The sequence below is a fragment of the Stomoxys calcitrans genome, chromosome 2 (assembly GCF_963082655.1).
Source record: "Stomoxys calcitrans chromosome 2, idStoCalc2.1, whole genome shotgun sequence".
Classification (NCBI taxonomy): Eukaryota; Metazoa; Arthropoda; class Insecta; order Diptera; family Muscidae; genus Stomoxys; species Stomoxys calcitrans.
The window spans coordinates 150,680,163-150,692,846 of NC_081553.1; the positions used below are offsets into that span (position 1 = coordinate 150,680,163).

The 12,684-nt window shown below is 40.4% G+C and overlaps 2 protein-coding genes and 1 long non-coding RNA gene across 7 annotated transcripts; 2 read left to right on the forward strand and 1 right to left on the reverse strand.

The window, feature by feature from the left end:
* Positions 1–1,531: 1,531 nt before the first annotated feature.
* Positions 1,532–7,656, reverse strand: LOC131994912 (uncharacterized). Of its 4 annotated transcripts, none has more exons than XR_009396950.1 (4): positions 6,303–7,656; positions 4,215–5,551; positions 3,543–3,847; positions 1,532–3,486 (listed from the first exon to the last, which is right to left on the reverse strand). XR_009396950.1 is itself a non-coding variant. In XM_059362058.1 (3 exons), the coding sequence occupies exons 1-3, from the start codon at positions 7,654–7,656 to the stop codon at positions 3,833–3,835; spliced, it is 2,706 nt and encodes a 901-aa protein (XP_059218041.1). In that variant the 3' UTR covers positions 1,532–3,832. The 4 variants fall into 4 exon arrangements, 2 of the variants coding, with proteins under 2 accessions (XP_059218041.1, XP_059218042.1); XR_009396949.1 differs by having other exon boundaries at positions 1,532–1,670; positions 1,772–3,847; XM_059362058.1 differs by having other exon boundaries at positions 1,532–3,847.
* Positions 7,593–8,379, forward strand: LOC131994913 (uncharacterized). The gene is made up of 2 exons (XR_009396951.1): positions 7,593–7,683; positions 8,174–8,379. It is a non-coding gene; the product is annotated as an uncharacterized LOC131994913 (long non-coding RNA).
* Positions 8,380–9,332: 953 nt separating this feature from the next.
* LOC106092626 (neutral amino acid uniporter 4) lies at positions 9,333–11,596 on the forward strand. Of its 2 annotated transcripts, XM_013259542.2 has the most exons (3): positions 9,333–9,463; positions 9,549–9,583; positions 9,639–11,596. In XM_013259542.2, exon 3 carries the CDS (start codon positions 9,655–9,657, stop codon positions 11,080–11,082), a length of 1,428 nt encoding a protein of 475 aa, XP_013114996.2. In that variant the 5' UTR covers positions 9,333–9,463; positions 9,549–9,583; positions 9,639–9,654; the 3' UTR covers positions 11,083–11,596. The 2 variants fall into 2 exon arrangements, with proteins under 2 accessions (XP_013114996.2, XP_013114995.2); XM_013259541.2 differs by having other exon boundaries at positions 9,333–9,583.
* Positions 11,597–12,684: the final 1,088 nt, after the last annotated feature.

The window sequence follows — 12,684 nt, forward strand, 5'->3', positions numbered from 1 at the left end:
AGAGATCTTTTACAAACCGATAATTGCGAAATGGAAATGAAAAATCGAATTTTAGATGAGACGATTTTATGACGTTTTTCAAGAAAAATTTAAGGTTTTGGACGATTTTTGTTTTTGTAAGTTATGATTATTTTTTTTTACGAAAAAGACGTGGCAGCAATTTGTGCAACCCTGATTTGAGTATAATACTAGTTCGCGCTATTTTTCGTTGTGTGTGTGTTATGGTTCTCAGCCATAATGCACACACAATTTAATGTTATGAAAACTCGTTGGCAGATAGTGCACTTCGGAAGAAAAAAATTTTACTTTACTGTTTGCTGTAGGCTACCTCTTCGTTATATCATAATTATAGTTAAGAACCATAACACACACAACGAAAAATTGCGCGAACGAACTATTGTAGTAATAGAATATGACAGTTGTCGACAAGGGAGAAGAATACGGCTGCATACTTAGGATTGATTCGAGTGCGATAGAGAATGGACTGTCATCAGTATACTCCGATGTCCTTGCGTAATTTCCTGGGTCTCCTCCAGTTTGTGACGATGCAGGCTGGTATCGAGGCCGATACAGACTAATTGCCTTAGGGGCAATGTATCGTTGTGCGCTAAAAAAAATTGGTGAGATCCGGCCAGGTGTAGCACTAGATTTAGTCAAGAAGGAAGATATTCCTTCTCGACCAATGGCGCATGCTTGTATACCAAGAATTCCCTCAGATCCGGAATCGATACTTGGAAGGCTAAGGGAATGTAATACCAATTTTTCAACAACAGATTGGTAGATTGGATGAGGCTTATGGTGACCGGAGACATGCAGTTTTCGTACTCAACTCCGGTCCGACATCAACAAGTCTGAAGGGGTTGTATCCTACGGATTCAACAATTTGAAAATGAAGGTCTATAGAAGCGGTGGGGTTGGGGAATGAGGAAATGACTTAGTAGTTTTTGCTGAACACTAGCCTGAGGAACTATCGACCACATCGCTAAAGTCTGGCGGATTGCAGGAGATTGAAAATCAACCCACCACGATGGAGACAAGCCCAGTGTGGGCGGGTCATCTGGTTGGACTGGGCTCAAAGTGTGCGCGGGGAAGCACGGAACTCAAAAAATACTTCGAGAGCAGCAGCTAGTGAAGCATCTAAGGAGGAATCGTCCACACCGCAAGTTTCCTGTGTCCTGAGGAAGAGTGGTTCCACAGCTTTCTTACCTGCCCCTGGATGCGTACGGAAGCTCATTATGACAAGTTCTAACGAATCTTGTGAGGATGAAATCCAGGTGGAATTAGAAGACGAGGCTAACACAACAGTGGTGAAGTTCTGAATCCTGAATATGGTCCGGTTCCTACAGATAAATCTCCATCTTATTACAGGCTGGCTTCCCTAAATAGGGCACACGATTCAGAGATGCCGCTTTCAAACCTTAAGTTGCTGAGGCTTCTAGGCTAAGGAAGTGTTGCTTTTCTTTTCTTCGTGAACCGATGAATTAACGTCTCACACCAGTTGGCCTTCCAAAATAACAAAATGAGGTATGGCTTTATGTTTGAAATGATGAAACTGCTGGATATATTTATTTTGCTTGATATGTGTTTTGTATTTTAAATATAAGGGTTGTACATTTGATGTGTGTGTGTGTGTTTAAGGTGTGAGGTTACGTTAATGTGTTGTTTATTCACTATTACTAAATAAAGATTCAAGTTAAAATTTACATTTAACACTTTAAAACTTTAACAAGTTCAATAAAAATTACAACAAAAAATGCAAAGCACGACTTACATGTTTTTTTTGGTATCACGAATAGAAAAGAACAAGTATTTGCCAGAAGGGCCTATTTATACAAAAAAATTGGCTTAAAAATAAACAAAAACAATAAACAAAATGAAGATATGTTGCAAATTGGCTTGGGATATTTCAGCCATTGTACTTCATTGCTGACAGTTGCACCAGCATTTTGCAACAACAGGGTTACCGTCGAGCAGGGTTGCCCTCAAACGACATCCCCACCCCCGTGAACTGACCCAGAGGGGGAGGCTTCACCTTCACCAGCAGTCTTCAACGTCTAGTATGGCCAACTTGGAAACAGGACGGCGGTAGACACCCACATCTGTGCGCACTTCGGCTGAACGTGCTACACCATCTTTGCCGCGATGGAGCTCGATGACACGCCCTCTTTTCCATTGGCTTCTTGGAAGATCTGGGTCACAAATAAAAACAAGGCAGCCCACGTTCAACGGTTGTGATGGCAAACACCATTTCGTCCTTCTCGTTAGCTCAGGAAGATATTCACGCAGCCATTGATGCCACATGCCGTTCTTTAAGTTCTGCACCACACGCCACTGCTTTCGAAGACACATCAATCTGGGCTCATATGGTGCCGGAGTTTGGGTTGAATTAGTGCACCCAAGCAGAAAATGATTCGGGGTCAATGGTTCCGGGTCTTCGGGAGTCACAGGTAGATGAGTCAAGGGTCTCGAATTGATGATGTTCTCTGCTTCGATTAGAAACGATTGGAGCGTTTCGAGCTTTGGAGCCTGCTCCTTCAACATGATGTACAATGCCTTCTTCACGGACTGCACAAGCCGTTCCCATACGCCGCCTTCACTTGGATTCAACGGAGTGTTGAATATCCATTTGATGCCCAGTGCCGTCAAACCTGAAGAGAGACTATTAGTATCCAAAAACATCAATACCTTGTAATTCCTTTGCTATGCCAACAAAATTGGCCCCGTTGTCGCTTCTTATGGATACAGGGACACCTCTTCTATTAATGAAGTTGCGGATACACATCAGGCAAGCATCGATGGATAGGTCTGTGGCAATCTCCAGGTGGATGGCACGGGTTGTAAAGCAGGTAAAAAGAGCAACCCACCTTTTCTCACGTTGACGGCGGATTCCAACACTTACTGGGCCAAAATAATCAAGTCCTGTGTATGTGAAGGCTCGAATGTATGGGGTCACCCTCTCCATCGGTAAGGCAGACATCTGGGGTTGACGTGGCCTGGCTCGACGAAGTTTGCAGGCGGAACAGTGGCTCTGGATGCTGTTTAATAGTTGACGCAGTGATGGCACCCAGTACTTTTGACGTATTTCGCTCATAGCAGTGGCAGTGTTGATGTGCAGGAACTTTCTGTGGTAGAATTCCACCAATAACATGGTGAACCGATGATTTTTCGGCAAAATTATGGGCTGCCTGGCTTCCAGATTCAAAAAGGCAGCATTTTGGATTCTCCCAGACGCACGAATTATGCCATCTTGGCCAACAAAGGGATTCAGCGACAATAATTGGCTGCTTTGGCTCACTGAGTGTTGTTTTTTCAGGTCCTCAAGTTCGTCTTCGTATTGTTGACGTTGCACATGACGGCACAGATAAGACACGGCATTCTCTTCTTCTTCCAGCGACAGATCACACAAGAACAACGCCTCACCTTTGATTTTAACGCCTCATGTTTTGCACATACCGGAACACCCATGCCATAGCCCGTTTCAGCCTTCTGTAATTGGAAAAATTATCAATATTTGGAATGCACCAACATACCTTCTGAGCCACCAGAACTCTGTGCTTGGATCGCAGTTCTGAGCCACTTTCATCCTTTTTCGTTTGATTGTGCACCTCACTCGGCCAATACGATTCCGCCTTCAGCAAAAACGTTGGTCCATTTTTCCAACGCCCTTCGGGTTCATATGGCTTGAACAGTTTTGAGCGAGTTCCTTCGTCTGCAGTGTTCTCGTTACCAGGGCACCACCTCCATTGTTCAATGCTGCTGCCGTCCAATATCTCAGCCACACGATTTGCCACATATTGCTTGTATTTTCGGTGATCTGACCGAATCCACTGTATCACCGTAAAAGAATCTGACCAAAAGAAAACATTATTAACACAGCACAAATGGTTTTTTAATATGGCCTCTTTCATTCGAACGCCCATTACAGCAGCTTGCAATTCCAGTTTTGGTATTGTGTGATACCGTGTCGGGGCACAGCTTGTTTTGCCCATTACAAACATCACTTTAACACCACTGACACTTACCACTCTCCAATATGCCACAACTGCCATAGCCTCTTCGCTTGCATCCACAAAGACATGTAGATCAACATTGCTGCTGCTAAAACCACCGGCGTAACATCTTGGAATCTTAAATTCCACCAATCTCGATAACTGCTCCAACCAGTACTTCCACTGGCTATAAATTTCTGACGGCAATTGCTCGTCCCAATTTACCCCACATTTCCAGACCTTCTGCATTAGCACCTTTGACGTCACCATAAAGTCGCACAGGAATCCGTATGGGTCGTATACGGACATATTTAGGCCGAGCATCTCCCTTTTTGTTGGCACCTTTGTAAAATTTAATATATTTTTGTCCACTTTGGCCAAACGCAAATGAAAACAAAAATCATCTGTCTTTGGCGCCCAATGAATACCGAGTACCCGTTCTATTCTGTCACCAAAAAGAAAGTTGCCACTGTTCTCGCCATTGCCAGGATTATTACCACATAGTATTGTCACTCGTTCACTGTTGGATATTATGTTGCGAAGATGGAAACCACCGGATTTATGGATCCTTACCACTTCGCGAACAACATTAAGGGCTTCATCTTCAGTTTCGAAACAATCGACAAAATCATCCACATAATGACGTTCGATGATACCATGGACGGCTCTTGGTGACTTTTCGATGTATTTTGTCGCATTTTTATTCTTGACATATTGGGCAATGGTTGGTGAACAGGTGGCTCCAAAAATAAGCCTTTCCATAACATAAGTGTCCACAGGCTGATCAGGATTGCCATCTCTCCACAGAAATCTTTGGCTATCTTGGTCTTTCCTGGCAATGGCGATCTGGTGAAACATCTCTTGTATGTCACCACATACAGCAATGGGGGATTCTCTAAATTTAAAAAGAATTGAAATTAATGAGTTATTAATGTCAGGGCCAGGAAGTAAGGCTTTGTTTAATGAGAAGTTCATAACCTCGGCCGCCGCATCAAAAACCAGCCGAATTCCTTTTTTATTTGGATTTATTACACCAAAATGGGGCAAATAAAAGGTCCGTTCGCGCATTATAGATTTTTCTTCATCCGATAATTTACGGCAATATCCTTTTTTAACATAATCTGCTATTTTATCGCAATATTCCATTTTATACTCACTGTCTTTTGCCATCTTACGTTCCACAGAGTACAAACGATTCAAAGCCATGTTGTATGAGTCAGGGATCGGTCTCACATCTTCTCTCCACAACAACGAACATTCATATCGGTCATTTACTTGCTTTGTGTTTGTTTCCAATATGCCCATTGCTCTCTCATCTTCTTTGGATTTTATAGGTTTCACGGGTATTTTGGTTCCAAGGGTCTCCACATCAAAATAACCACGCATCATATCGCTCAACTCCTTCAAAACATCATTTTGGTACACACACTTCCTTACGTGTAAAGCCCTCTTTATGTTTGTTGGTTCTTCACCAGGAATTGGTCCATATATAACAGCGCCTAATCTGGTGGTTGACACAATGGGTCCAAATTCGGATAAAAGTGTAGGCGTCTCAATGGGAACTGTTAGGAAAGAATGGGTTAAGCTTAAAATCATTTTTGGTTGAACATTAGAATAATCCCGCATATTTAAATTGGCGATTTTGTCACTTTTTTGGGATTTCATAAAATGAGCTATATGGCAACTCTATACTGGCAATGACATATCCGATGAAACGTAAACATTGGAAAGTAAGTATTTTCTATTAAATTGGCCAACTCCACTGATGGTCACGCGAGTTTTTTCCGTTTTCTGTGTAACGCGGTGAGTATTAAGCCATTGCAGCTCCAAGTGCTCAGGTTCTCCATGGAGTTCAAGTTCTCGTGCTATTTCCAGATCCAGCATAGAAACGTTGGCGCCGTCGTCAATAAAGGCGTAAGTGCTTATTGTTTTGTGCTGCCCATACAAAGTTATGGGTAAAATGGAAAAGCACATTATCGGGAGAATGAGCTGCATGGCAATTTCGTCTTTCGGTTTGTGGTCGTTGTGCTTCGGACGTGACCGTGCGGTTATTTTGTGTCCCACCCGTCGTGGACAAATGAGTTGGCTCGGTCGCTGGCTCCGGTTGTGATTGTGAAAGTGTACTGTGCAATAAATTGTTGTATGGCTTTGGGCAATCATTAACGCCACAACGGCGTTTTGTGTGGCAAAATTTAACTTGATGTCCACGTTTTAAACAACAAAAACAAATCTTGAGCCCTTTTATAGTGTTCCATCTTTTGTCGATGGACATGTTTAAAAATTCTGTACAGTGTTTTATGTTGGTGCACTCACCCTTACATACTGGACATTGGCTGACAGTGACGTTGACGTATTTTCGGTTTGGTGGCGGTGCAGTAGCAGCAAAATGGCGGCGGTTTGATGCGGCATTGGTCGAAGTTGACGGCAAGGTGTCATGGACGATATTGGCCAGGCGACGCAGTACTGATAGCCATTCTGCAAAGCCAACTATGGTGGCTGGTTGTTGTAATTGGAGGCATTTTTCGGCCCACTGCATTTGGCGGCTTGTGGAAAGTTTAGCGACCAGTTCGCTCAACAATGAAGGGTTGGAAAGATGGTGATCTCCCTTCACGTTCTTGACAAATGTGGCCATGTTCGAGATTTTGTTGGCGAAGTTTACCAGGGCTTCCAGGTTGTCATTGGCTAAAGGTGGAATGGCACGAACCTTTTCAATTTGGCTTCTAATCAGCTGTTCCGGACGACCAAAGGTTTCAAGCAGCGTTCGTATAATGGTGTCGACGTTGGCAGAATTACCTAGCAGCGATTCGACGGTTTCTCTGGCTCGACCCTTGATAGCATCTCTGAGGCGCATAATGTTGTGGAGGCTGTTATATCCAAATTCGGCTGTGGTGCTTTCGTACGCTTCATAAAAGGTTTGCCATTCTTCTGGAAGACCTGAAAATGTGGGAAGAGGATAAATTTTCTTGTGTGGAACTGATATAAAACTTTGTGGATACGAATTGTGGACAGACATATCCGAATTTATAGACCGTGATGGCGGCGGATATTGTGGCGTTGGCTGATAAACTTGCTGTTGTAGAGGCGACAGTTGTGGCGGCTGTTGTAGAAGATTCTGTGGCGGCTGATATTGTGACTGATTTGGTGGTGGCAGTGATGGCTGAGATGTTGGCAGTATTGATTCTGGCATATTTGATGGCGGCTGTGGCAGCGTCGATGTAGGTAATGCGGACAGCGACGTCGACGTCATTTGATTGGCTAACTGCGTTTCCACTTGTTTGGCAGTATTAACAAGTTGTGCTTGCATCTTCTTCGTTGATGCAATGTACTCACTTTGCATTACCTGCATTTGACGCTGCATCTGCTCCATTTGCACTCTCATTTGCTTCATGAACTCACCGACTTCATTTACAGGTTTTGATGTCCCGGCTGGTGAATTGGCTGCAGTTTTCTGGTGCTGTAATTGAGAAGGCGGATTAATCGTATTGACATGAGTAGTACCGTCCATTGGCTGTAGCTGTGGCTGTCTTTGTTGGCTTTTTGCTGGCGTATCTGACTTTGGTGAGTTGTTGACAGACATTTCGCTGGCGTATTGCTGATATCGGGCTGGCGGGGTTCCTTTTGTGCTTCTGCTGCTTGTTCTTCTTGGCTGATCTTGACAATTGGACATAAACTTGGCTGAATCTCGATCACAAAGGTAAGTAACACAATTCACACAAAGGCTGGCTTGATTTTAATGCAAAATTTGGCAAAAATTTGAGGGCTGGCTTCTTCAAAATAAATTTTGCATTAAAAATAACACAAAATGTCCGTCCGTCCACGGCTTTTTTTAACGTTGTTTACTTGCCGCCAAACATATAACACAAAATGACTTTAAACATTGAATAAAATTGTTGCTTTTCTTTTCTTCCAGGATTCACTGAATAAGGTTAAGCCAAGCGATCAGCCGATATACTTTTTTTTTAATATTTGGCAGTACTTGGCATTGAGGATGTCAACTTGTTCTCTTTTTACATTCATTCTTTGTTTACGTTTTCTCCTATATGATGACATTTTCAATCGTCAGATTTGACATCCTTAATGATGTTTATGGGGTCTATCCACTTTGTGTTTTTGCATGTGACCTAACCTTCTATTAGTGAATCCTGCTTTTCTTCGTGAACCGATGAATAAACGTCTCACACCAGTTGGCCTTCCAAAATAACAAAACTGAAGTATGGCTTTATGTTTGAAATGATGAAACTGCTGGATATATTTATTTTGCTTGATATGTGTTTTGTATTTTAAATATAAGGGTTGTACATTTGATGTGTGTGTGTGTGTTTAAGGTGTGAGGTTACGTTAATGTGTTGTTTATTCACTATTAATAAATAAAGATTCAAGTTAAAATTTACATTTAACACTTTAAAACTTTAACAAGTTCAATAAAAATTACAACAAAAAATGCAAAGCACGACTTACATGTTTTTTTTTTGGTATCACGAATAGAAAAGAACAAGTATTTGCCAGAAGGGCCTATTTATACAAAAAAATTGGCTTAAAAATAAACAAAAACAATAAACAAAATGAAGATATGTTGCAAATTGGCTTGGGATATTTCAGCCATTGTACTTCATTGCTGACAGTTGCACCAGCATTTTGCAACAACAGGGTTACCGTCGAGCAGGGTTGCCCTCAAACGACAGGAAGATTCTGTCGTCACAGTGTCTAGTGAGGAAACACTAGAACTACTCGTTGATACACCTTACCCGGGAAATTCTCCAACGGACAACGTGGCGCCAGAAGAGGTTGTTACTGATATGCATTCGTCGGAGGCCATTAGGGAAATTGTGCCGGAGCTGAAAATCCTTTGGGCGATAAGAAGTTTCGACTCATTTCAGTCGCCAGGCCCTAATGATGTATTACCGGTTGAATTACAAGCTGTGTCAGATAGACTGGTTGCCTGGCTTAGGGAGACATACTCTGCTTGCATCAGAATGTCTATACACCCTTCACGACATAGTCGGCTACATAGAGGGTTCCCTCGCGAAAAATCGGCGAAAAATATCGCTATCGTTTATCGTTCGTTTTCACCATTGAAACCTCTTTTTTCACGATTACTTTTTGAAACATTTCGAAAATAACAATGATAAAAAAATTAAATAAAAATTTTACCATAAGTATTGAGAGAACGTCCAACTAAATGAAATCAGTATGTTTTTTGCTTTAAAATCTATTATTTTAAAAAAGTAATCGGCTAAAAATATCGCCGAAAGCGAATATAATACCAACCTTTAAGTACTAAAATAAAACACGGCAAATAAAAAAATAATCGAATAATCGATTTTTTTAATCGCTGAAATAGACTATTCCAGACAAAAAGTCGATTTTAGATTCCTATTCTTACGTACATATTTATTTGCTTTTTCTGTGTGTATGGCGACTTTAATAACAAAGGAAAACTACTTTCCCCAAATAGTTAATATACAGCAGCTGAAGTATTATTGATTATATCGTTATTTTTACTTTCACTAATGATATATGACAAAAATAACTAATTTACTGTTAACGCCTTTCCTGCAGATATCAGAGTTTATTTTTCCCATCATTGTTTGAATGTAAGTACAAATTATTTTTGTAGAAAATAAATTTTTGGTAATTTTTCTTTTTTAGTTGGAAGAGAAAAAATATGTCGGAAAGGCAGCCATTACTACGAACAGAGGTCACCGATATAGAGGCTTATTCTTTACCACGTCCCGACATACGAGACTCGCCGGATAATGTGTTAGTTAATGTGCAGAGTGATGAATTACAAGTTAGTCCGGAACAGCATTTGATCAAAACCAACTATAATCCTTCAGTTCATAGAACCTTAGAACACCCAACATCCAATTTAGATACGTTGATACATCTACTGAAAGGTAATATAGGAACGGGAATACTTGCAATGCCAGATGCTTTTAAAAATGCTGGTTTATACATGGGCTTGTTTGGTACACTGATAATGGGTGCTATATGTACGCATTGCATGCACATGCTGGTAAAATGTTCGCATGAGTTAAGTCAAAGAATTCAACAACATTCGCTTAATTTTTCGGATGTTGGGTATTGGAGTTTTGAAACTGGACCGATAGCCCTTAAACGCTACGGACAGTCGGCAAAGAAGATGATAACTATATTTCTTTTTATTACTCAAATTGGATTTTGTTGTGTTTACTTTTTGTTTGTGGCTCTGAACGTGAAAGAAGTTATAGATCATTACTTTATGAAATTGGATGTTCGTATTTATTTAATGTTATTGTTAATGCCTATGATTCCATTAAATCTCGTGAGGAACCTTAAATACCTTACTCCGGTTTCATTGTTTGCTGCAATTTTGACAGTAACTGGTTTGGCAATATCATTTTTCTATATGTTGCAAGACCTGCCAAGCACTGATACGGTTAAGCCTTTAGCTTCATGGTCAACGCTTCCGTTATATTTCGGAACTGCTATATACGCATTTGAAGGCATAGGTGTTGTGTTGCCACTTGAAAATAATATGAAAACTCCTGAAGATTTTGGAGGTCTTACTGGCGTACTTAATACAGGTATGATCATCGTAGCTTGTCTTTATACGTCCGTTGGATTCTTTGGATATTTGAAATATGGAGACGGCGTTAAAGGTAGCATTACACTGAATTTGCCGCAAGATGAAATACTCTCGCAATTGGTTCGTATAGCTATGGCTCTAGCAATATTCTTGTCGTACGCATTACAGTTTTATGTACCCGTTAATTTCGTGGAACCCCTTGTGCAAAGACATTTTGAAACAACAAGAACAAAAGAACTAGCTGCTACAGCAAGTCGCATAGCCTTGGTCACATTTACATTTATTTTGGCAGCTTGTATTCCGAATCTTGGTCCCATAATATCACTTGTTGGAGCAGTAAGCAGTTCTACTTTAGCTCTTATTGCACCACCCATCTTGGAAATTGTAACATTTTGGCCAGTGGGTTTCGAACGTTATAAGTGGATATTGTGGAAGGATGTTGTAATTTTAATTTTTGGTTTATGTGGATTCGTCTTTGGCACATATGCAAGTATTGCTCAGATCTTAAACCCAAATGTAGATTGAAGAAGTCATAAAAATTATTTTTTAAATGTCAGTGGACAATGCGATATATAAGCCAAAATTAAAACTTCAGTCAATCGTAATATGTAGCACAATAATGTTAAACAAATAGCCAAATTTCATTTACTTGTACCCAATACTTATTTTTAGAAAAAATATTTGTCAATATACATGCATATTTATATATATATATATATATATATATATATATATATATGTAGTTAATTCAATGTATTTACTCGAATTCTTGATATGTATATATAATCATAAAATGATGTTATTCATACTACATCATATAAACGTTTAATCCAGAGCCCATCAAACATTCCCTTGAGTGTACTTACTATAGTTGTAAGACAATAATGCAAAAAAATGTAAGGTCTTTTACATTATTATTTTAACTTATATGAAAATTATATCAAAAGTATCTTTATTTTCTAACCTCATTTACAAAAAAGATCACATAGAAACCATTGTGATTAATAAATTTATTTTTTCTTCATGAACCTAGATACAATTGTTGATGCATTTTTCTCTCTTTGGGTTCGTGTTGAATGTAATTATTGCATTGATATTTTCACGAGGATGCAGATAAATACTATTGATAACATTCAATTAAATTGTGGTAGTTAACTGTCGTAATACCAATTTGAAATTCAAAAACAAGTCACCCTATGTCAGTAATTTTTTTGTAAAGAATTTGAAGAGCCTTAATCATAAAAACCATGTTTTGAAAATGCAGTCAAAAAATATAAAAAATAATAAACAAGCCAGAAAATAAGATCGTGGTGCTAAAATCATTAGGTTAGGTTGAAAAGAGAGTGCAGATATTAATCCGCCCCATGCCACTATGGACATACACCTAAGCCAGGAATCGGCTTGTTGTGGGCTCTAAAAACTATAAAGTAACTTCTAAAAAGAAATTTTTAAGTAAGGAATTCCGTGCTATTTACAAAGTCCTTAATTGTTTTCAATACCACTCCCCTAAGTTGGTGCATGTCTGGTATTGTGTCTCCACCTAAGTGCATCTTCCCCACATGCACTACACATGCTATCACTTGCCGCACCGATTTTATATAAGTGAGCTCGCAGTCTTATGTGCCCCGTTATGATACCAATAGCTGTACTGACCTTCTTGCTTCCTTTTAGCAATAGCCTCGTCTTCTCACGATTTGGATCCCCCCATAGGATTTTCGCCATCCTACCGACCGTTTCGCTGTTCCCCAATGTTGCATGCGCATTCGTCGCCCACTCTCTTAAGTCGGACTGCATCGACCCGAAAGGCTTCGGGTTAACCAAGTTTATTGACGGCAGTCCTCTGGCCTACACCGCCAAATCGTCTGCCCTTTCATTTCTCCTTACTCCGTAATGGGAGTAAGGGGAAAGTCAACGATGCGGATTTTGCCATCCTCGAAAAAGTGTTAATCTCCTTACACTGCAAGACTGTTCGTGACCTTACTGTCCTGGTTGTTACTGCCCTTATGCAATTTTACTGTCGGTAAAGATGTTCACACTCGACGTCCTCGCGTTAGCACCACACCACTTCACGCATTCCTTGATCGCCCGGGTCTCCGCCTGCAGGACCGTATTATGGTTAGGAAGTCT

Bases quoted from the DNA above. Each gene is read 5' to 3' on its own strand.
- LOC131994912 (XM_059362058.1), bottom strand. From the start codon at position 7,656: ATGTCCAATTGTCAAGATCAGCCAAGAAGAACAAGCAGCAGAAGCACA. The intron at 5,552-6,302 runs GTGAGTGCACCA...CTTTCCTAACAG, and splicing joins CCAATGTCCAGTATGTAAGG to TTCCCATTGAGACGCCTACA.
- LOC106092626 (XM_013259541.2), top strand. From the start codon at position 9,655: ATGTCGGAAAGGCAGCCATTACTACGAACAGAGGTCACCGATATAGAG.